Genomic DNA, 26,322 nt, shown 5'->3' with positions numbered 1-26,322 from the left:
TGAGACAAAATTTTAAAAAATACAAAAAAAGTTACTTTCAGGCTCAATTGAAAGGCAGCATAACTGGTATCAAATTTAATAAATACAAAATTTCTGTCTTTTTGTTGTTTCATTTTAAAATTCAGAAATTCATACTAGCTGATATTGGTTGATAAAACATGAGATCAATTTGATGGAATTCAAAACTTGAGAGATAAAATTAGCATCACCTTAATAAAATCTTTTACAAGTTGAATTGCTAAGAAATGAAAATCTGGTTTTACAATGACCATGAGAAAATAGGTTTGATGGAATTTGATAAATATTTATCAGCTGACAATACAGAAGAAGTACTTTAAAACTTTATAAATCTAGTTATCCAACAATTAAACCTAATCCAGCTTCCACTAGTCTGACCATACTACTAAAGTCAGCTTCATTAATCCAGCTCTCACAAGAATCAACATTTCCATGCTTCACTTGGTGCTGAGTTACTCGTGCATGGATAACAGATTTCATTTTCATGACATTTTGACACCAATTTAATGAAATATACCAGTATCTACACCGGCATGTGAGCCTGTTGGTAGAAATCTGGATCATCTTCATCATCAAAATCACTGTCCTCTTCTTCTTTGTCAAGCTGTCAAAAAATCAATATTAAGACAATGAAATGAAATTACATCTATAATATACAATCAAAGTTTTAAAAAAAATATCACCAACATCTTCACATATACAGTACAAACTAATTTTTTTGTCAAAATTAAATAACATTTTTGTTTATCATTTTTCAATAAATTGAATTTAATTTGAATCTGAATGTTAGGTTCGTTGTTGCTTTAAGTTCTATTTACAGCCAAAGTCAGTTAAGGGTGACCAGGTTTGGGTGGTGGAGGAAAGGTGAAATTCCCAGAGTAAAACCTATTGACCCATGGTCAGTATCTGGCAACTACCCGATGTAGGCTTTAAACCAACAGACTTAATTTGAATGCAGGACAATTGCTTTATTGAAATAAACTAGAACACTGACAGGTAAGCAAAGAGCCAGAGATGCAGGGCCCTAATAACATGATCTTACTTTAATATCACTGAATAACCAAACACCATGTGAAAGAAGAATGTTCAAATTGATAAAAGTTAACATCATCAGGTATATTGTTATTCTTATATATCTCCATAAAGCAGGAATGAAAAAAACCTGGTACATACCACTTCAAGTTCACTAGGCTTGAAAAAATATCCGAGAAGTTTGAGACGAAGAGGAATTAAGAGGATAACAAATAGAGGGAATGCAAGAGCAGCGGCTGACATCTTGACAATGAGTAGCAATAACAACAGCACCACCTGTACCACTGTAAAGAGGTGCATCCTCATCGTCTTCACCTGTACAGGTAAAAAAAAACAAAAATGAATCAAAATTAGTTTATCAATAAAGATACAATTAATAAAATTGCAGAAGACATTGTCTCCACCTGTACAGGTAAAAAGAAAAAAACATGTATCAAAATTACTTTGTCAATAAAGATACAATTAATGAAATTGTAGAAAATATTTTCTTCGCCTGTACAGGTAAAAAAAACAAAACTTGTATCAAAATTAGTTTATCAATAAAGATACAATTAATAAAATTGTAATGAAATACTGGTGACCTTGCTGCTACAATTATTTCTTTATTTTATACAATTAAAAGGAAATTCCAAGACATCTCTCTTTGGATATCTTCAGTATCATACCTGTGTCTAAATTTTACTATTTTCACTTTTGGTTTGCAAGAAAAATATTGAACTTATTACATAAATAATAAGTTTGTTTATTTTACTACAATTGCAAAACAAGCTAAATGCATTAATCATGGTCAGGTATGTGACAGCTATACCTTTCCATATTTGCTTGGATAATCAAACCCTGGACATCTATGTGAAAAATAATTGTATCAACCACCCACTTTTTAGCAAATTTAATAATGAGACAGAGTTTTATGATAAATTTTAGTTCCTGTTATTTCAAAGGCAAGTCTTAGATAAAATTAGAAATTGTAATTATGAAAACAAATGGCAAAATTTGTGCATAGTGAAATAAACTCACTATTTTGGATAGAAGTCTGGCTTTTCTACTCGGTATGTTTGTTATATAATCATCAAAATAGAAAAGTCTGGAAGTTCTTTTAGACAGAAACTTAAATTCAAGTTTGTAAGAATCATTGAAGGACTTGTATGTAATGAGTTCTGAGTTACTTGGCAGCAGATTGACCAATAAATTTCTAGAAAAGATAACCCAGCATGAAAGTTTTCCACTCACCCGCCTGACATAACTGGTAGAAGGATGATACTTGTTTGGAACGAGAAGCAGTTTCATTCTCTTGAACATCTGGACCCCACTCAAGGAGGACACGCCAAGGTATAGGAATACTCCAAACAGTACAGCAATAGGAATCGCCCGTAGAAGAGGACCCCAAGTCAGGGACACACCTGTAACACAACAGATCAGTATAGGTCATTCACTATAATACAAAATAAAAATATCATCAGTCAAGTATTTAAAAATAATTTGTGAATCTTATAAGTTCCATCTAGAATTTCCGTTACAAAATCAGAAAAGCAAATTCAAGGATTAAACATTATCTTATATATTTTTAATATGTTGTTCAAACCTAGGCCCTCAGTGTCACTAACAAGTCTTAGAATGATGACACTACTGTAATCTAATTCTTTGAGAGGTTTTATTCACTGATATCTTTCCTACAATCTTCTTTAAGCCACATCCCATAAAGATCTTACCTATCATAGCATTCATCAGTATGTTGGTGACTCGTTGTTCTTTGACTTCCACCAATTTAGGTTTTTCACCGGGAGCATGGGTACGACTCATAACACTCAAAGCTGATGTGTGCGCAATGGTACGTACTGTGGCAGCACACATCCAGGGTAACCCAAACAGGGCACACACAAATGTCATCACCCCCATCAATACCTGGTCCAGATGAAACCCAGACCCCTTCCTCATCTTGAGCTCTTTCTTGTTCAATATCATTCTGCAACAGCATGGAATACATTTTTTTATCTATGTTTCACAGGTAAATAGTTGCATGATCAGCTATCCCATATTTTCATCAAGACTATTCAAACTAGAACACTGACAGGTCTAGAGGGGCATCACAATGTTTGATGTTAAATTTGAGACTAAATACAAAATGAACACTGATAAAGGATTATTGCTTACACACAGAATACAAAATAGATTTGATATTTCTCTAGATCTTTCATGGCAACATAGACACTTCTTTATGAAGCATTACAATGTGCAGACTAAGCAATAATTCATTGTGTGTTGTGTTAAGTGAATGCTTGTAATTCTTATCATCTTTCATATCCTCCTCCTCTCTCACTCCCATGAAGGTACTTCCTTCAAAGCATTGTGTGAGGTTTGACAGAAATTTACCCAACAGACAGTGACATATTGTCACAAAACAAAAAAACAGACATGGATAGACTGACAGACTGACGACGTCATTACAATAGAGCACCTATATAAATTATCTCTTAGATTTTTTCGATGTTTACACCATGTATGACCTCGAAATGATAAATAAACAAGGCATGTTAATCGTTTGTATACTCACTCAGTTATCTGGGTTTCAAGAAACAGTAGAATGAATATAAGGAAAGCTGGAATGAATGATGCAAATATAATGTAGACTTGAATAGGCTTCTTTGTACCAAGCGGATGTACAAACCAGCCACGTTTATTGGGCGACGTCGGCTCAAAGGTATTGGAAATAGATAATTTCTGAAACATAAAAAAGTGTAAAGATAACATTGAAATCTCTATGTTTCTCTATGTATGTGAAATTAAACTGGAAAAGCACTTATACAATCAAAGAAACACCACCCACAAAAAAAAAAAAATTAATTGAATTAATTTACATCACAAGAACACAATTATAAATAATTGAAGCAAAAATATATAGTCAAATCTGTACATCAGTAATGCATATAAACAGAATCAAACTGAAATTGCAATCAGATGTTTTAAAACTACTTTGAAATAATTCCTATGCTTGTTTCCATCACTTTATTATTGAATTAAAGGGACATAACTCCTTTGAAAAATTACTTAAACAAAAAAAGCATTCAAGACGTACTACCAAGTCTCTATAAATGATATATTATACCACTTACCTGTGTATATATGTCAGGCATAGAGTAATCCAGCAGAACCATCAGGATGATAGATATGACGATCCCAAAGTCACCCAGAGCTCTCCTTGCCTGAAAGTATTGGACCCAAGTTAATGATGAAGTTGAGGCATTACAAACTGAACTACTGACATGTTTATTCCATATTCTTTTGTAATGTTTTTCCAAATTCAGCTTTGTTTATCATGAATATCATAAATAAATAGTTTCTTCAGTATATAAGTCAATCGCAACAGGACCTGAAGAAGCCCACTGTTCGGGCGAAACCAGTAGACGTTTCACACTAATAAAAAATCAACTTATCCCAAACCTGTTTCGATTGACTTATATACTTAGTTTTCCCTATTCTTCAATCGCCCTGCATACCGGGTGGTATCCGGGCAAGGGATATAAAGAACCAATGGAACCTCAATAAGAATTTACGGTGTTGGCTCTACCCCTGGATTTAAATAGCTTCTTGGTACAACAAGGACTGTCAGAGACAGGTTATGCTCCCAGATTGGGACAAAATTTAAGTATGAAAAATTACAATGGGCAATGAGAGAGTTATGGTTCTTGTGCACTGACCTCTTTCTTGTTAAGATCTATCTATCTAGGAAGTTCTAGTAAATACCTCTTATAGTTTTAGTTTAATGCTCCAGACAAAATTTAAGCATGAAAAATATCAAAATTATGACGGACGGTGGGGCGGACAGACAAAGCAGCAACTACATAACCCATGCTTATACTTACACTTCTGCCTAAAAATTTACTGTTCCTGAATATTTTCAGGAAGTGGGCCAGAAGGAAGGTGCCTATAGTTAGGATACACGACATCAGTGCTGTGTTTGGTTGTTGAGGGATTTTATGTTTGTGGTCACTGTCATCCTCATCATCATAGGGATCCGAGTTATTTGGATGCTTGTAGATGAGATCTGATGAAAAGTTTGTGTTGGAAGTGTTTGTGTACAAATATGAGGAATTATACAAAATGGATTCATTATCAGGTCTACAGCCGAAATCCTTACAATAATCCACCAATGGCACCAGAGGATGATAATAAAATGTCTGAAAAATAAAACAGATGTTTATGATTAATTCCTTACACTACAAATATAAACACAGGTTTAATCATTTTTTATTTTTTTTTTGGTTGTTTACAAATTTTTTTGCCTCAAAATATTTCATAATTAAATTGCCGCTGAGCTCTATACAAGTATTAAATAAAGTTTGATTCATCTGACCATTGATATAATTCTATTTTATGTTATGATAAAGAATGAACAGGACAATGTATCAATAAACAACCATAACAATGTCACCATGGTAAAAATCAACACTCTCTTGACTTACTTTATCTAGTTTTTTGATGACTTCAAAGATAAAGATTAGAGAGATAAGAATGGCGAAGATTTCCTCTGTAAATCGTGTGATGTATCTAACCAAGAAGCTGCTTTCTATGGCTACAAAGAAGGCTGAGATCATCATTACCCAGAATCCAATCCACACTCGCATCGTGAGGAATTCGATGGAATTACTTTTACAGAACTGGAAAAAGAAGAAAAACATAATATATTTAAAGTTTATATCAATTCTAACAATGTTTTTAAATTGCAAATTCACATAGATCTGTGCCATCTAAAACTGAATAATATCCTGAAATATATTTTCAAAACTTACATATGCATGGCAATGTCACTATAGAAGTAGAATGAAGTGTGATTTAAGGTACTGACTGTTAAAACAGTGAATATTTACTGTTAGAATAACTTTCCCACTGAACAGATTGAACTTTTGATAATGTTAAATTGATTTGAGTTTAAATTAAGTTATAAATGGTATCAGACTGCAACATACGTCAAGAATGTAAATACAGGCACTAAACTGTTTTGTTATGGCATTTATGGTCAATATAAATGACGGAGCTATTCCAAACCTCTAAATGTACCTACCTTGTATAAAGACTGTTCAAAGACTAGAACCGGACCTGTAGCACCCACTATCATCAGGGGCTGCCCGGCAAACAATCCAAATATGATACCACTCACTGATGTACTGATCACAGTTTCTGTTACTCCAATGTAACCTCCTGTCTTCTCCTCTTTAGTCACCAATAAAACAATGTTGAAATTAAAATGTAGTAATAGTATCACAAAGACATTGTAGTGTGTGCTGTACAGTTGTTACAAACACTTATTTAACTATCATTCACCCTGCACCTCTGTACAGAAAATTATGGATTCTAGTACACTAAAAAGTAAATACAACTAAACTCTTCAATGAAAACTGATAACTTCCTGGTTAGTAAAATCACATAACTGTAAGATTTCTACATCTGATAACCTCTAAGTGGTCAAGGTCCTTCAGTTAAAAACTTAATATCTTAACAACTCAATATCTTAAAAAATCTATTATCTCTCATTATCTTAATATATTATCTTAACAACTCAGTAACTTAACATTTCATCATCTCTCATTATCTTAACATATTATCTTAACAACTTAGTATCTTATCATTTTAGTGACTTAATATCTTAAAATCTTATCATAACAACTCAGTATCTTATTATCTTAACATCTCAAGTGACAAAAAACATAAAAATAGAAACATTGAAACAAATAAATACAGTGAAACCTCACCTAACGACCACCTCAAAATTACGACCACCCCGCTATTACGGGCACTTTTTTCAGTCCCGTTTTTTTCCAATATCTATCATTGTATTGGTCGCTTCAGCATTACAACCACCCCATTATTCCGTATTACGACCACTTCTTACAGTCCCAACGACCACTAATTAATGATAATTGACCTCACAATTACGACCAAGTTCTGACCAGTGATTACAGTTTACCTGGTGGGCAGTGAACCGCGAACATGTGTGTCGTTCACGACCAGGGTTACCGACCCTGCCACCAGGTGGCATTACATGATGTAAACATCATTATCAGATTAACTTGGCCTGTTCGTGTAAAACTACATGCCAGATAAGTTTTAATAGCAATCTATTTTTTGTTAATTATGTATTGATAGGTCGGTAGGTATGCTGTTAATCACTTTAGAAGCCCTGCATACCCTAAGGGAACTTATGGAATCTTTTCGGCCTAAATTCCTTTGATCGCACGCGAACAGGTTGTCGAATATAATATTGATATTAAACCATCAACTTTTAAGCTAAATATATAAGTTGTAAAATCACATACCAAGAAGACCTCCAAATGCAATACAGGGAGCAAAACAGGCAAAGAAGATGAAGACAAATGCTGCAACACATTGGAGGTTGAGAGCATCTGTAAAGTCGCTGACATAGAAAGGATATCTGCGTCTCATATCGTTGATCAGGCCGCCAAATAAACAACGTGTCCTCTTCAGGGGATCTGACGGGATCTTCTCCTCCTCAACTTTCTTCAGCAATGCTGTTCAGTAAATTTGAATTTGAATAAAAATTTTCAATTTCAAAATAAGGAGTTAAAATTGGAACACTTTGGAAGTGTCAAAGCAAATGTGTACCCAGTAAACCTGTGATATAAATACCTCCTTAAGTGACATGTGAATTTGTTAAATTTGAATTTAAGTGAAAAAACATCATTGTGTTTAAACATAAGAAAACTGACTAAGAAGTGAGCAAACAAAATATTTATATTCTTCCTCATAATCCTATGTAAGGACATCAGAAAAGTTACTAATTTTTTGGTATTCATCTTCATAAATATTTACTATATCGATAAAGAATACATTTCAATTTTCAATTGTACATACGTGGGTTTCAAAATAACAATTCTTTCAAAGATCAAGAAAGACCAGGACATCCAAGAACACAATTCTACAATAAATTATAACAAGTGTTGTAATATAACCTTTTTTCTCTTCTTCTTTCTGTTTTTTCCTCTTTCTTAATCTTGCTCTCTTTTTGTTCATTTCAGCTATAGGGAGAAGTGTTTTCTGGTCCCAGTCACCAGGGGGAAGCACAATAGATTCATCAAGAAACTGATTAATGGCATGTAGTATTTCACCACGCGACTCTGCTCGGTACGCTACATCATGGAAATCCTGAAATGGACAAATTTTAAATAAACATAAAATGTATTAATACTTGTCATTTAGTTCATTGTATGAATAAAATTTGCTCAGTTATTCATTACAAGTTGCTATTTATAGAGAAAGTCGACAGAGAAAGTTGACAGACGACGAACGACTGATGCCTTGGTAGCCCTAAAGCTCCCTTGGCACTTTGGGCCAGGTGAGCTAGAAACTGCATTTTTTATTCTTTAGGTTTTATGCTATTGTGTAAATATAAATCTGTCTATATAAATCTGATATAAGAATATATACCAATACTCACTTACATGCAAGGCTGACAACAATATATCTGCACTGTCTTACATATGATGTTGAAAAGATAATGTTATATCAAGGAGACATCACAGAAACATTCTTACAACTGTAACTTTGTTCTCTTTTTATCAAAATCCCAAAATTGTCAACTTTAAAAAGGAACTACATCCACTAACAATTTTAAAGTGGAATTACCTCTTACGGTGGTTTCAAAAGGGAACTACCTCCTACGGTGGTTTCAAAAGGGAACTACCTCCTACGGTGGTTTCAAAAGGGAACTACCTCCTACGGTGGTTTTAAAGGGGAACTACATCCTACAGTGGTTTTAAAAGAGAACTACATCCTACAGTGGTTTTAAAAGAGAACTACATCCTACAGTGGTTTAGTCAATCTTATTTCAAGGGTATCTATCATTTGTGATTATTTTTCAATCTAAATATAGCAAAGAATAAAATCCCTTCAAATCAAAAAGCATTATGTAGTTGAACCAGTCTGGAAAGGCCACTAAAGGGATCAAAGAGAGGTGGCCTTAATACAATGACTTGTGTAACACATTGAGAATCCAAATCAGTGGTCTTTATAAAGGGAGACACCTGTTTAAGGATGAAGAATAAATAATAAACATAATTAATGGCACATATAAATACGTACCTGGTTTGACATCAACGTTGAAATTGATCGTCCAACTTCATGGTAATCCATGGATGTTGTCTCCGGCCCGAGTAATATAAACAAGAATCGCACAGGAAGTGGAACTTCTGTCAGATTTTCGAGTATCTGTCCTTCAGCCAATCGGACGAATGCCATTGTAGGTGTGTCCAAATAGTCAACTGACCCTACAAGTACAGTGATGGCCTCAGCACCCTTTGGGATACGTCGAGTGATGTCCCGGATGTTCCGCTGGTTTGTTTCCGGTGTTGTAATACCAATGTGAACGCCATCAGTCTGCTGTTGAATGATAATAAACAAAGCTCAAATCTTTCAGATAATCAACTGATGCATAAATCTACACCAATCTAACACAAGACACCAAACTTAACACCACAACAATTACATTTCAGTATTTAAAGGTTACTGAAAGGATCGAAGGAAAAAAATTTTCCTTTCAACTGTCCAATTAACAATGTCAAGCTCTATAATCTACACATAAACTTTGACCTTTGACCTATTACATTTACATCTAACTTGTTCACCTTTAACCTACCATGTTATTGTCCACATCGACCTTGACAAACTGCAGGTCCTTGGCTTCTATTTTACCGCCTTTTCCATTGACTTTGTCACCTTTGTTTTCTTTACGTTCCAGCATTGGGATGGAAACAGATGATGCAGTTTTCCCAAAACTTGCCGAGGAAAATGACTTCATTAATGATAATTTGTTTCCCTGATGTCTGCAGAAAATGAATTGTACAACACAAAATTACAAATACAGTCTAAAAATAAATCTATAATTTGATTACAGTACAACATATATGTTTACTACATATCAATATTTGTGGTTTTGTGGTTGTTATCTGTAAAAATTTAATATGACTACATTATTAATTTGGAAATCCACAAAGTTTGTATTGTATAAGTATCCCAATTCATACGATAAAACAATAACATTTTGCATATTGTACATATGAATGAACAGTCAGACTTTGTTATCTCAAACTCGTATAATATGAAGACCGCAATTAATTCACAGTTTATCGTCAGTTCCCAACAACACTTCACACCAAACACATTTAAACACACTGAAATTGAATACTTGTTAAACACAATTAAATCGCAAACTTGTAAAAGTCAAAGTTTTCTCTTGATCAGACCAACTTTGAGATAACGAGGTCTGGCTGTGTGTATATATAGTTAAACAAGAGATATAACACTGACGTTAAGCTTGTTCTCAATATTTAAATCAACAACAGTGAACGCTGAGTAAAAGCAAAAACAATTAATACAGCAAGCTCGCATTTCAACAAAAACAAAAGTTTCCAGATTACAACTTACTGACAACTAAAGTTTGGTTTTTCCAGTTACTGTAATATTGGTTGATATATGATTAACATATAATTTATCATTGTGTATATTTAATAGCTATTAGAATCAAATGCAATAGAAGTGCTTGGGCTGTACATACTGTGTACAACAGTTAAGGTGTAATATACAGTAAGTAAAAGTGGCTAAAGTGACAATATGAATTGTTTCAATATTAAAATAATAAAGATTAATTATGTTAAGTGATAAAATATGATGCATCAATCATAAATATATATATATAAAAAGCTGCAAATAAAAGTTAAATGCCTCCCAAAATAAATACACTTTGTAGGTGCCATATTGGCCTCTTCTCTTACCAATATTCTCCTTAACCTCCCAAATATTAACAATATATGTAATGCTCTAAAGTGACACAAAAAAACCCAAAAGAATAGAACAATACTGTAAGCAAGGATACCCTCCCAAGCATCATGTGACCTTTGACTGTTCACCCTTGACCAGTGACCACCTTAACATTAATGGGTATAGAACTTGATGTTATGATACTATTTGATAAAATATTAAAGAAAACCTATGGAAATTTTCTCAAGCTTTAAAACATTGGTACCACCGATACCTTCCCTCCCCCTTTTCACAAAGCGCAGGCCATGAAAACTGAGGCAACAATCACATGCACAAATTGACCCTGCATAAAGAATGAAAGTTGAATTTACAACAGGTCTGTGTCTTGTATAAAATACCAAACAAATAAAATCATTCTCTTGTGATATGCTGAAAGAAAAAATTTTGATAACATTCTACATGCTTAATTGTGAAACATAAAACCTATTTTAGTGAATTGTTTCAAGAAATATTCTTACAAAATAATTAGCTATGAAAGAAACATCTGCTACAGTGGCTTCACATGTTGCTAAGTGACAGTAGAGAAAAATAAGGATTTACCAGTTACTGCTTTCCTAGAAATCCACTCATGTCATATCATTGTAAAATCAACAAAATAAGCTAAGATCAGTTTTCTCTTTAAAAAAGATATTGTTCTATTTCTAATCTAACTTAATTAGCAGACAACACATCAATATCCTTTATCTTTTTTATTTTAATTAGTATATTAATTCAACACAACCAGGTGAAGATATAAAACAAATCAATGCTTCGATAATTCTTTTCTATGTTTCCTCTTTCATACATTTTGATTCCTGATTTTTTCTCCTCCTAAATCAATTTTCTCCCTACCTAGAATACAAATGTTCCCTTGCAAATTTACCCCTATATATATCTCAAGTTAGTTTCTTGACTGATTCTGTCGGTAAAGTTATTATAACTCTAAATCAAGCTTCATGCCCTTATTCAAGGGGATAAGCTAATTATTTGTGATAAATTAATTTACTCTGTAAATGTTTATCCAATAAAGGGAGATAATTAAATTGCCAAAGAGTACAACAGGAATGAAAAGGGAGATATTTAAGAGGGAAGACAATTAACATTTCAAGGAGAAACAATCTAACAATTCATTAACTGAATCAAAATTCAAAGATATTACGTCTCTTATACAGAAACTCATTTTGAATATGCAAACGATGTATGGTAAACATATAAGGTAAAACATACCGGGTATATGATATTATATAACTGGTCCAAAGGAAGGCAGCCTAGGTTTATCCACTGGTCTTGAATATCCCAATTACCCAAAAAACCAAAGGCCAGAATTGACAAAGCTAAAAGCTACAATTCCCAAGGAGAGACACCTCGAAGGCATACTTAAATATGTATTCACAGTGTCATATTTGTAAGGATATGGAATATATAACATCCTGGAAGAACTAATTAAGAATTAAATAAAAATATTTCATTACAAGAGTAAAGTTCAGATTGTGTGTTACATGTAAATGCATTTTATATCCTTATGGATTGTATAATATATTCTGCATCAGAGAATACACTTAACACGTGACAGCTAGGGGAAGACACCTAATATATGTACAAAATAGTAATTAAAATGGATCAGTTTGTTAAAAATTGCAACAAATTCAAACATAGTTACTGTGAATGTTGAACAAACTGGGGTTGTTATCATTGAAGAAGATCCAATTATTATATTTCCATTCAAGACACTAAATTTCTTCACACAAGTGATAGACTTTGATCCAAGAGGCCCAAAGGGCCAGTGTCCCTCACATAATGATAAATGTTTCTCACAACTAACATTAATGTCATGTATCATTGACATTCAAACTGTCTCAATATCAAACCTGTTTATTAAATAAATGTTGAACTAGCATGCTTACACTGCAAGGAAAATATTACCTATCTACTACTGATGAATTCTGCTGTGGACAAATTTAGCTGATGCAATTTAGAAGAAGTTGATTGAGTATCTTAAGAAATTAACCCCTGTGAACTTAAATATTGATAAAGTCATTTCTTTTGTAAACTTTTTAGACTTCATCATAGGAACCTGTAAGAAAAATAAAATGAATCTAGGCCTTTCAATTAATTCGAAGATTTCTGAGAAGTTGACCTCTGTGACCTTGAATATCCGCCATTGTCATTTCTTTTCACAACAATAGTTGGGTTTCACTCTAGGAACCTTCCAGCCAAACATCATGAATCTGGGCTTTTAAGTTTATCAGAAGAAGCTGTTCGAGTGATTTAACAAATTTAACTCTTGTAACTTTGGTTAACAGTTAAGTTATTTTCTTTTTGCAATCTTTATTTGGCTTTATCCTGGAAACTTCCAGCTAAATATGAAAACTTTGGTTATTATAGATAAGTTGTTTAGGGAAAAAGTTGACACTAGACAGACAATGGATGTCATAGCCCCTTCAAGCTAGGTGAGCTTGATATCAAAAATATTATTATCATATATACATTTTCACATAGGGCAGAATACTTTCTGAATTTGATAATAACCATCAACACAAAGAAGTTGTTAACATCCTGACTTTGTTTATACAAGAACCAAACATTGTCTTATCCCAAGGTCATCCTGACTTTGTTTATACAAGAACCAAGCATTGTCATTATCACTTGATCATCCTGACTTTGTTTATACAAGAACCTAGCATTGTCATTATCACTAAGTAGCTGGTAAGTGTTACATATTAAGTAAAGTGTAAGCCTACATTATGTAACTGTTAAACTGGTATCCTGTCCCAAAGTCCAGCAGTATGATAAGTACCACAAAGTTTATAAGGCCAACAGTGCATATGTAACTATGGTAACCAAGGTGGGTGATCCATGTAATTTTCTGCCCCATTTGGTACATATGTAACCACGGCGGTGAGCAAAGCAGATGTACTAATAGTTCCAATTTTACTACTTTGACCATTGGAAATCCAGGAGGCACACAGTGGCAGTTCAAATGTTGACCAGTCAGTTACTGCTCGGAGGCTCCTCATAGAGGTGATTTATCTAATATTAGTAACATGCAGTGGTGGACCTAGGGAATTTTTAATTTATTCTAGACCTGCACATTCTTTTCATCTGCCAGATTTTTTTTTTTTAATTTCAAATTATTTTTTTTAAGTTGAAAATACTATGGTTATTCCCTGGATCCACCTTAATGTTATATATAACTGTAAAAATAAACATCGAATATCCAGATCCAATCAATACTAATTCTACAAATCAACGATGTTAATGTTAATGACTAGGAGGTGTTAGGAGGAAGAGTCGTGGCATTACCATAAAACTAAATAGCAATAAGCAAAACAAAAGGAAGGAATTAATTCACACATAAAGGAGATGGTCTTGAATTCTGAATGAAATTATTTACTAGGAACAAAAGAATAAATTGTGCAAACTTTATTATTTGATAAACAAAGTGAATCGTGAGTTCTAAAATATTGAGATGAAAATTGTGAGAAAAGAATTTCTTTTTAATTTGTTCATAGCTGAAAAGAGGAGTTGTTGATGCAGTCAAAATTCAAGGTCATTTGCTATAAAAATTTCTCCCGCATCGGAAGAGATTTTAGTAACCATGGCAACAAAAACGCCAACCTGTTTTTATTGTCCGATCCCATTGCTCTAAGATTCATATATGAGATATTCCGACGTATTAGTGTTTTCACTCCCTCTCCAACATGTCTGAAATCAACGTATGGGTTCAAAGTTCAAAGTCTGATGCTGGTTTGAAATGTTATGGTTTGATGGCCTTCATACATATGATTCAACATTAACAAAGAAATGTTATTTTTTTGCTCTTTTTTTTTCAATAAATATATTAAGATAATTTTTTTTTCGTTACTCAGATGTTCAATTCAGATAAACTTGTATTACAACTTTTAGGCAGCATAAAATTTAACCACATACAATTATATTATGTCATACTTTTTCATACTTCAAAATTTAATTTAAGAAATTTAACTTTCTTTTGAAAGTTTACAGGAATATAAACTTTATGAAAAATGTTACATGTTAGAAAGGCTGTAACTTAAATCATAGTGATGTACGTGATTCAGTTGATAAAATTTTGTCACTTAAAGAATTCTAAAGATATTTTTTTCTCTTTAAAAATTCAATAAATTAGTGTGTTGACCGCAGTTTGAGAAGAGTGCAAATATGTTACGTATTAAGATAATTAATTTCAATTTGATTAAGGTTGAAAGTAAAGAGAAAATAATTGTCACAGAAAATAAAGGTACAAAGCTGAGTATATTTTTTTAAGTATGAGATAAAGGAGAGTTTTGAATTAGAGGTAATTTGCAGCTATATATGGTTATGTACTTGAAATGTTTTATCCAGAGTTAAGTTTAGAATGACAATACTGATTCTTCCTCTGTCTCAACTCGACAAGTATTTTGACACTACTAGTCAGGGGTTCCTTTGAATCAGGGCTGATAAGCATCAGTAATTATTTGTTTAGATAACTTTTTTGCTGTTGTGCTTCACAGTATTGGTATTTGCAAGTTAAAAACTTTCTATATTGCCAAATTTCTATCAGATTTGGTATGTAGGTATATAACTGCCTACTGAACTCTGAACCGATAGTATAACAGCTACCAATATACTAGTAATCAAATCTTGTAAATTTCATAATCATTCCCAGCCTATAGGCAGAAAGCTTTGCTGTACCTAATCTCTATATAAGCATATTGGGAAAATTCATGTGTGATTAAGCCTATGAAAGTATATTGGGAATTCTTGTGTGATCAAGCACAATATGTTTCGCAAGTCTCATACCAACCAAAAAAACCACATTTTTCAGTTATTTATTTTCTTTGTTTTCTATATTACCAATACAAAAACTAATCTGTTTCACACACCTTTTAACTGCAGCTGAAATTCACAATGAAATTATTTTTTTTATTCAATAAGAGGTAAGTGTTTGCCAATTGATTTTAAACAGCCTTGCCTTTACCTAATATATAACTGAAATAGACAATCTTGTTCACAAAGTGTTATGGAAGTAATTAAGATTTACGTAAACCATTAGGAACAAAATTCAAATTTTCATAAAAATATTAATTTAACATTAATAAGATACAGAAACTTAATTAAAAACACGAATATAAGTTAAAGAAGTTGACATGATTGATATGAAACAGGCAAAACCTCTATCTACAGATGGATTCTAAATACACAGACTAAAACAGGAAATAAGATATTTGTGTTTTGTTTGAATATCTTGTCACTAGTGCATTTAAAGTGCATGTTAAAATATCCTGGTATATAGAAGATACATGACATAAATATCTCAATGCTATGTTCTGCTTAGTATTCCACACCCATGCATCAATTTCACACATTGGACTTTTCTATCTACCAGGAAGTGGTTTTCAAACAATCGCCACAGCAATTGAAACATACTGGCAAAAATATTCATCTATCTGTTTAAGCTGGAGAACAGAACAAAAATAGGCACAGAGAAATACCAGCTCAAATACAAAAGTCAACTTTTACAACAAATCGCAATAAAAACAAAAAAACAGAATATGTCATTCAAAGATTAGCATTAATGAATCATGTATATAAAAACATTCTCACTGAGACTGTTTAGTATCTGGATACATTAGAAGTATTTAAAAGGAATCAAACCTGTGTTTCAGGAGAAGTGTGCGGAGTACATTCCCTTTGTTCTCCGGTCGAAGCTGATCATGTACAATCATGGTGTCGATGATGCTATTAATTATTGTTGGTAAATCTGTAGCATCCAGGTCCAACAGCAAACAACCTGTGTCATTTGTCAAACAAGACATTGTCATAAAACTGACAGAAAAAATACAGAATTATAATGGTACATCACAGATCTGATGTTATAGAAAATACAAAATTATACTGGTACGTCACAGATCTGATGTTATAGAAAATACAAAATTATACTGGTACGTCACAGATGTGATGTTATAGAAAATACAAAATTATACTGGTACGTCACAGATGTGATGTTATAGAAAATACAAAATTATACTGGTACGTCACAGATCTGATCTTATAGAAAATACAAAATTATACTGGTACGTCACAGATCTGATGTTATAGAAAATACAAAATTATACTGGTACGTCACAGATCTGATGTTATAGAAAATACAAAATTATACTGGTTCATCACAGATCTGATGGTGTAGACAATATAAAATTAGACTTAGTTTAGTACATCAGAGATCTAACGATAAGTTTTAAAAACTGACATGTGAACAAGACCCATCATTTATCTCTTTGTGATACACATTTTGTATGTTTGTTGCTGAGCTGAGGTTCATTAGCCCTTGCGCTTATGAAAAATTTTCTGAATTGAACACCCCTGACTTAACCAGAAACATCATATAAACCAGACTAGATCTTACCATATGTACAGTAGAAAATAAAATGTCTGATGTGAATGGAAGCAACAATCCTGATGATTTAAATCAGATTTCCTTGCATGGAACTTACCATTCTCAAGTCCTCGTCGGAGTTCCAGAAGACTGTGAAATGACAGAGAGGCTACATGAGGTTTGCCCCATCTTTCAGCTCCTTCTTCTACATCTTCCTCAAATTTGATCCACCTGGCCTTCTCCCGCCATTCAAAATCATTGTGATCACCTAGATACAACTCGTCAAGCTCGACGAACACCTACACAGAAAATCATCCACTTTTAGTAAATGTATACATAGCCAAAGCAAATTTCAAAAATTTATTACTGTTTCCAAAAAATTTTTTGTAAATAACATGATTTAAAAAAATAAACTTTCCGTTTTTCAAAAGTTTGGTTTCCATGTCTATAAGGTAAAAATTATTTCTGCAAATTTTACGGAACATTCTAGAATTAGCGGATAGGTTAAATCTTAAACAGGTTGCAAACTAACTCTGCACTAATCGAAACTAATTGATTTCATAAATTTGGTAAAATTCTTTTGCACCAATCATAAAAACAGAAATTTCTTACTGATCTGCATATCCTCAACATTGCAATTTCTTTTATCCATATAATAAGTTTCTGATAAGAAATGTGTTAGATTGCTGTTTAAGATACAAAATACTTGTTTAACATTTTTGAAAAAGATAGAGTATATTCACCTCATGTGGACTGTGATCTATCTTCTTTTTTTTCAGAATTGGTTTTTTCTTCCCCTTATCAGATTTCCCAATATGAACAATGGAAGCAACAGCATTATGCTTGGCTATTTTGTGACGTCGAATTCCACGTACATTCTCCAAACGATGGCCTGGAAAATTGAAAGGATTTTTGAAACTAGAAATTAAAGAAAATGATTTCCTGAATTAGATATTGCTTTCCTTTCCCAATCATTTGCAGAATCTTCATAAAACCATACAGAACTGAATTGTATTTTTCAATGTTTTAAATTTCTAACTTTTTACCGAAAGATTGCAGCAAATATTTTTCTGTACAACAAAGTCATGCATCAGAATAATGGCTTTATTAAAACTAATTGATCAGATTTTTTTAACTACTTTCTGATGCTTTTTTTCAGTGACATTACAATCTAGCTATCAGAATTTTGACTGGTTCGTTATCACACTTTTCAGTGACACTTTTAAGTGTACATACTAGTCATATCATCCAAATCAGCCTTCTGCAGTAAGATGGCTTCCTCAGTTTCTGTAGGAACATGTTTGAGGTAATCCTCCATCTTAACTTCACTCCCAATTTGTCTTCGTAACAGCAGATCCTCCTGTTTGAAAGGGTCATGGTGATGGTGTTTATGGCGATGTTTTTGGATGCGTGGCTCAGATCTGAAATTTAAATATTTTTCGAGATGAAAACAAATATCACTGCCGATAGACATGATGTTACATTACATCCTGTTCTTGTTTTCCCAATGGAAAGATACAGTAAAATTCAATCAACAATGAGAGAAGAGTTATAGTGTATGTCGAAGAACTCTGAAGCCTAGGGCCATATTTAAGCAACAAGAGGCCCATAGGGCCTATATCGCTCACCTGGTTTAGTGCACCAAAATTGATTGATTTAAACAAAAGGAAAAACACTTAAACACCTGCATCTATTTCCCCTAGTAGGCCATACGATTCTTAGAGAACAAGACATAATTTAAAGAAATTCATAGATTTTCCTTATAGGGCCCAGCTCATCTGGTCCCCGAGGGCCAAAATCCACCATTTATACAAAACTTATTTCCCTTCACCCAAGCATGCTTCAGACCAATTTTGGACAATATCCTGCAATTCCTACAGAAATGTGGGGGGACAGCAGACCCTACATTTACACAAAATTGGTGCCTCATTCCCCAAGGATGCTTCATACCAAATTTGATAAAAATCCCCTTGGTAATTAATGAATAGTTGCAATATATAGTAAAAAGTTGACAGCCACCAGACGCAGGATGCAGCTGTATCCCTAGAGCTCACTTGGTCCTTTCAGCCAGGTGGGCTAAAAATTGTTTGTATATAAATTGTTTGTTTATGAGATACTTTCAGTATAAAAAATTACAAAGAATCTAACACATGGTATAGACCTCTATAATTTATTTGTACGGTTTAGGAGTGCAAGGAGAAAGTTATCATAAGTCAATACTATAATTTGGTAAATATTGCATTACCTTGATTTATTCCATTAGATATTTTGTTGATCTTTAACTTACCTGCTTGAAGGGTGAAGCGCATTGTTACTTCCATTCCCTTGACTAGCCTCAGAATTAATGCTCTTCAGTGTAGGTGTACTTTCATCAGCACCTACAACACACCCTAACTTTAGTTCAAAACGTTCAGAGAAATCATATTTAGTACAAATGGTCCTCACTGACAGTATGAGGTAATTATCACACTAAAGCTTCTTGATATCGAAAATAATTTTCATGATTTGAAAATGGAACAGTAAAATTATATACCAGTAATAACAAATGAAAATTTCGAGATTTGGAAGCAAAATAACATCTAATACACACATGTCTCATCATTTCATGGATAGTAAAAAATATCACACCAACGAATATAACTTGCTACAGGTTAACACCAGTATTGTTGAAAAATGAGTTTAAGGCTTGATCGAGGAGATATTTTGATAACAGGGTTAATGTAATGATGACAAGAAGAAAGAAAGTGTGACAATAACTTTGGCTTATAAGTTCCAAAGAATGCTGAAACAAGAATTTTCCTGAAAATAAGTTCAGAATATCAACAGATGTCAAAGATTTCAAAACTAGTACTAAGTACTACTGACTTGACAGCAATATATATGTCTTTGAGAACTTGTATAACGAAGGTCAAAACATACATAATCCTACACTAGATATTGATGAAATTGTCATCATGTGAACAGCCAGTGGCATTTTGAGGAAAGGTCACCAGACCTCAGTAGGCAACACAAAGGAGGTCCCATGTATATCATCCAGAACGACTTAGATAAAGTGTCTTGACCAATTAAGCAATTATGGCCCTGATGTGAATGAAAGGACTATAACATGTTATAGTTTATAAATAACTTTTAAATGATCCTCTATCATATATTGATCAAACCTTACCAATGGAAAACTTCACGCTCAATTTCTGCTCTTCATAGTTAATTCCGAAATCACTTTTACGTCGGTCATCATTCGCAAATGGAGACAGGAGAGGTTCATCTGCAAAATCACCGACATAAAATATTTTATTGGGAGAGGAAGGTTTTGCTGAAGCCTCTTCTTTCTTCTCTTTGTCAGAGTCAGATAGAGGTGAAGTTGCTCTGTCCCCGATATAGAAACCAACTTTGTCGTCGTGTGATGAAGCCTCTTTATGATTTCTCTCTGGCTCAGTAATCACCAACAATGGCAGGTCAATATCATCCTCTCCCCTGTAGTCGTCAAAATCATCGCTAGAGATAGAAGAGGATGAGGATCCAGGTGGGGAAATCTGCATGATGACAAGAAAAACAAAACCACAGTTATTGTCTTTTCTAAGGCTCAAACGTTTTGAGGAATAGAAAATTCCTAATTATTCATATACTACAGTCAACCCTGTCTATAAATGCTGCTTAAAGGGAGTAGGGCAAGACAAGACGTCTTCATACAAATATCCAATAGCCATGAATCGAGTTACGGTTGGACCAAAACAATTGACTTATATAGACAAGAGGCCTTTATTTAATATAAGTGGCTTTTAAGACAGGTTTTACTATTAATATTACCCTTCTGAATTTTCCGAAATCTTTTCAAATGCTGCAGGCAAAACTACACTATCATATATCATTAATAGTGCAAACTGAATATCTTTTAATTTAAAACGTGTTGCCGAAATTCAAGTTCTTGTCAGGAAATTCGAGGATGAATTAATATATGATAATTTCGTAAATTAGCTTTTTAGAATAAAGACTCCCCCGTACATCATCATTCTTAACCTTCACTTCGGGCATTTAGAAGCAAAATAAAGAAATACTTTTATAATGAAATCTTTGGATTCACAAGAATTAGACTACATTACACCATGTTCATTCCTTACTTCAGAGATATAATACTTTTTGTTCAGATCCTTGGATATATATAAGTAGATAATCTAATAAAAAACGTGACAACATAAATCCTGGGGTAGAGCCAACGCTGTTAATTCTCATTGAGGTTCCATTGGTTCTTTATATCCCTTGCCCAGATACCACCCGGTATGCAGGTCCTGGAGCCCACTGTTCAGGTGAAACCAGTAGACGTTTCACACTAATAAAAAATCAACTTATCCCGAACCTGTTGCGATTGACTTATATACTAAGTAGATTAATGATACACAATATCTGACATACATCATATTCCTCGACCTCTACTTCAGGGATTGGTGGTGACAGTGTGGCAGATCGGGATGGAAAACTCTTGGCTGTGTGCATCTTCCTCTTCTTTTTTTTCTTCTTCTTCTTCTTGGGTTTATCATCCCTGATGCTCTTGCTGGAACGACTGCTGCGTAGGGCTTTGAGAGGGTGATGGATATGGGGGAAGGAGTCTCGACGATGACCTGTAACAAAGGTTACATCAAAAGGTCAAGGTCAAGTCAAAACTAAATCACCAATACATAGTTGTGTATGTCAGCCATCATTAGCACATCATATATACTGACCCATTGACCTTAAACCTTGCAAATGTTCTACTTTTTCTAAAATGTTGACATCACACAAAATAAAACACCTCTTAGATAAGAAGAAAGTTGGAATTTCTTGTACTAATATTTCTTTGAACAAAAAGTCTGCGTAATGGTAGCTCAAGTTATCAGTATTCACAGGTCAAAATTTGAAAGAACTGAATTTAAACAAATGAAATTTTGTGATCTGCAACATTTTAAGTCAAATTTTCACAAATTTTGCTGATGGTTTCAGGTCTCGAATACAAGTTTACTGATTTATCAAACATTAACATGATTCACAGTAAGTAATATAACAATAAAGATGTACGGTGTGAATGAAAGTTTTCTGTACAATGTAACAAATATCAGGTATCATGTAATCTGTTCATTCAATTCTATACTTTATGTATCTTTTGGTGATTGAGAGGTTGGCCACTGTCTCTACCAGAATCTGCATTCAGATTTTTAATTTATATAATAAACAAATTCTAAATCAGATGTCAATATCCTAATATTGAACCAATACTTTTTAAACAGAAGAGATTTACTAGCTTTGTTTCTGTATGTACCTGTCAACAATTAAATACACCATCAAATTAAAATATAGCTTTATGTTAAGGTTGTTTATAGAAAATTTTAATCTGGAAAGTACAAAAATAGTAAGAATCTATAAAAAAAAATCAGACTTTACAAGGATGAATTATTATCAGGTATCTCTGCAGGAAATTAACGTTGTATATGACTCACTGAGTTAATGAATCCACTTTAAGACAATTAATAAAGGTTTGACACAGCAAGCACAGTGTGAAAAAAAATCAAGGCTATGAGGATTCCAAGATTCTGTGTTATCACAAACTAAAATACAGAATTAAAATGAAAAATATATATCAATGTGTAACAAGTTCACAAAGAAAACAGGGCTATATATAGACTAAGGTCAAGGTGGAGCAAACATGCTACAGAAAACTGCATGTCAAGTGGTAATGCAAATCAACACATTCAACATGTATATAATCATCACATACCATTTATTAGTGTTAATAAAAAAACCAACAAAAAATAAACAATAAATTCTTTAAAAATGTATGCTGCCCTATAATGAAAAGTTTATGTTAGTTAGTGTTAATTTAATATTGATAAAAGATGATTGATAATAGTTTTAAATTATACACAATATTCATGATTTATATTGAAGATTTCATCAAAGGGAAATAATCATAAAACTATGGATGCACATTTTAGGCAGCACACATCTTTATTTAAAACACAAACAGGTGGACTACTGAAAACATTCAGGGACAAAAGCATTCAATATCTAATGTTGCTCATGTTTTTATTCGTTTTAGGAATAAAAGGCAACACCCCAGATTAATCTGCACATTCAGAGCAATGATAAAGAAAATGGTCATCATAACGGAATAGAATATTTAATGAAGTATGGACCTTAAGTATGTTGGAAACAATACTACTACCAGGGACCAAAGCTATTTAAACTTCAGCAATAATAAAAATTCACCATCTCTAATACCTGAACTCATTGCTTTATAAAGATTTCACAGAACTTGTGTGAAACTTAGTAGATTAGAATAGTTGTCTTAGATTTTTTCTTTTTAAACACCAAAACTGATTATTATGAAAATGGAATATCTAACCAGAATTTCTAATGGCATGTTATCAAAAGTCGGCTGAAACTTGCACTGGAATGGTCTTTGATATCTACTACCTTAATAGTCCCCGAAGCTATGGTAAATCTAAGTGCAAGAAGTCGTCAACTGACGGACAAACTTGTAACACAGGGACTTCAAAAGATGCAATTGATAAAAAATTTTCGGAAAGTTTTACAGCAGTCATAGAGATCTTATTGAGAAATATTCTATTTTTTTGTGTGATAGGAAGCTGGACATGTTTGATGTTTGTATATTGCCTGTTGGTTCTGTTATTGTATACCTTCTCATTAGAAAAGGCATTATTTACTTGGATTGACCAAGATTTACATGGTGGGTGTCATCGATGAAGTAGAAAACACTTACTCTTCTGGGACACCTGGTCTTATTCTCCTTGCATTTTTTCAGGAGTCAAATTTGAGTTTGAATTATGATTATGTTGACACTGGAGTTAGACAAAGCTTTCCAATATTGTGTTATTTTTCACAAAAAACCTTGTTTAACATATCTTATAAGTGTAAGTTTGTTAATGGTGTAATAATTAGGACTTAACAAATAGATTTAAGTCCTGCCTACAGAATGGTCATAATTATTTGTATATTTATTAACTGACTATTCTCAAATCACAACTTGGGCTGCATATTATCATATATTTAATGTGCAGAAACAAAATTACGTTTGATGATGAAACAGTAAGGTTACCGCGACCATGAAGTGGCAAGGGACATAAAAATAACAGGAAGCAAACATTCATGTTTTGAGACAATTTTTACAACAGGTAGGTACAGTATATAGTGCAGATAACACCAACCAAACTTACCCATGGATGACATTTCAATTGATAAACCACCTGTAGTCAAAAGTCGGCCATGTACAGAACTTAACAGAAGGTACTCTAATGATGTGTCGGTCATAAAAACATTGACTATACATACAGACTAGGAAGTTTTTCTGTAGGTTTTTTTCAAAAATATCTCATATTTTTTATTCTTTCATTTTATTTTTTTTGCTTGCAAAATTAGGATAATTACATTATAATCTGCAAATGTTTCTTTATGTGTTTAAGTGTGTATCTGATTAATGCCACACTCGACAAGTTCCTAAAAGTAAAGCAATATACAAATTTCCTCAGGTATCAAGTTGATTCTCACAATTACACATCTATGAGATAATGTAAACAATTATTTGTTCTTCTTACATTTACATTCAAAATCTGTTTACCACACACTGCAACAAGATGCACATCATTCTAAATGTTAGTATACCCATTTTATCATAGACTTGACAAAAATCGATGATGTAAAATAAAGGAAAATTATATGACACTAACAAAAACAAATCTGTTATAATGCACTGCTGTCTCTATCTAGCAACAAACTACAAATTACATTCTATATATATTCTGGGTAATTAATATCATTGTAGTTCAGAGCAAAAAGAAAATTCAATTTTTTTTAAGCATTGTTGCTACATTATTAAAAATATAACATGGACACTTTTAAATAAAAATTCTCTGAAAAAGAGTTGCAGTACTATATTTTAAAACTGAAGGGAGATAACTTACTTGTATAGTCCTCTTCACGATACAGCCTTGTCTCCCCTTGTATAGTGGTGACATGCTCAGGAGTAAGTTGCTCGGAAACAACTGCCGGTGATCCCGATATTAGAGAAGAAATGTCAAACTTTTTAGGAAGTTCAAACATTTTTTCGACATCATCATTCAAATTTTCCTTTCGTTGACGCTCTTCGGCACGCATCTGATCTTCATGGACGTCAACGACGTGAGAGAAACTTGGATCTTGTACGATGTAATCAGAATCATCCTGGGAGGTGTTGAGACCCTCCTCTAAAGCTCCAGGACTAGTCAGAGGTTGAGCCTCCTCCGAATAATTCTGATGGGAAAATTATAACTTGTGTTGTTAATTACAATGTATTTTTGCCATCCAAATTACAAATAAAATCAAGAATGATTAATCTAAACATGTCAGCCTTCAAACCGGAATTTTTCAAGATACAGTGCATAGTTTGGAGGTTTTACTTTTAAAATAAGTACATAATGAAAGCTGCATATTTTTCAAGTTTCTACTGCAATTTCGAATAATGCAACTTTTTTTTGTGATCATTTTTCTCGTTTCAGGTACTCTTCTGTCATTCTACAATAATACATATGTAACGGTACTTTCATCACTCAGTCTTATGTTTATAACTTAATTTAGGAACATAATCATCCATTAACACACAGTCACTGTAGATTGTAATGACAAGAATATATTGATTTATTCTACTAGAATTGATGAGAAAAAAATAATGTGATGTCATTTTAGCACCATACTAACATACATAATGGAAACACTTACTGCATATCTCAAATGTCACATTATATGTACATTGAAGCTTTGTTTATCAGATGAGAACAATCTTTCAGGAAAAAACATTTCAAAATAAATGAAATGTAAATATGACTATGGAACAGTTGTCAGACTGTACTTAATTGTTTCAAATATGAATGTAATCTGGGTGACAGAAAATCACAGTAACATCAGTTTCCTGATGTCCTAACAGATGGCATTTTATCTATCTATCCATTAGATTGCATTCATATTGACAATAAATGCCATCTGACAGCCATTGAATGGTTAGATATATTTTTCAGGGTACATTAACTTACAAGGTCCTCACTATTATCCCTCCCAAGCAAGGCCAT

General features: G+C 33.0%; 1 protein-coding gene across 1 annotated transcript; it reads right to left on the bottom strand.

The window, feature by feature from the left end:
* Positions 1-541: 541 nt before the first annotated feature.
* LOC132560141 (band 3 anion transport protein-like) lies at positions 542-26,322 on the bottom strand. The gene is made up of 23 exons (XM_060224790.1): positions 26,287-26,322; positions 25,183-25,510; positions 21,644-21,849; positions 20,400-20,766; positions 19,521-19,611; positions 18,470-18,654; positions 17,977-18,125; positions 17,352-17,532; positions 16,513-16,648; positions 14,476-14,562; positions 9,698-9,884; positions 9,145-9,441; positions 8,016-8,208; positions 7,362-7,574; positions 6,110-6,258; positions 5,511-5,705; positions 4,911-5,225; positions 4,161-4,250; positions 3,602-3,768; positions 2,760-3,013; positions 2,281-2,450; positions 1,192-1,365; positions 542-622 (listed from the first exon to the last, which is right to left on the bottom strand). The coding sequence occupies exons 1-23, from the start codon at positions 26,320-26,322 to the stop codon at positions 542-544; spliced, it is 4,251 nt and encodes a 1,416-aa protein (XP_060080773.1).

This window comes from Ylistrum balloti, unplaced genomic scaffold (assembly GCF_031769215.1).
Source record: "Ylistrum balloti isolate Yb309-2 unplaced genomic scaffold, AGI_CSIRO_Ybal_v1 Utg371020, whole genome shotgun sequence".
Lineage (NCBI taxonomy): Eukaryota > Metazoa > Mollusca > Bivalvia > Pectinida > Pectinidae > Ylistrum > Ylistrum balloti.
This window is presented reverse-complemented; position numbering and strand designations above follow the sequence as displayed.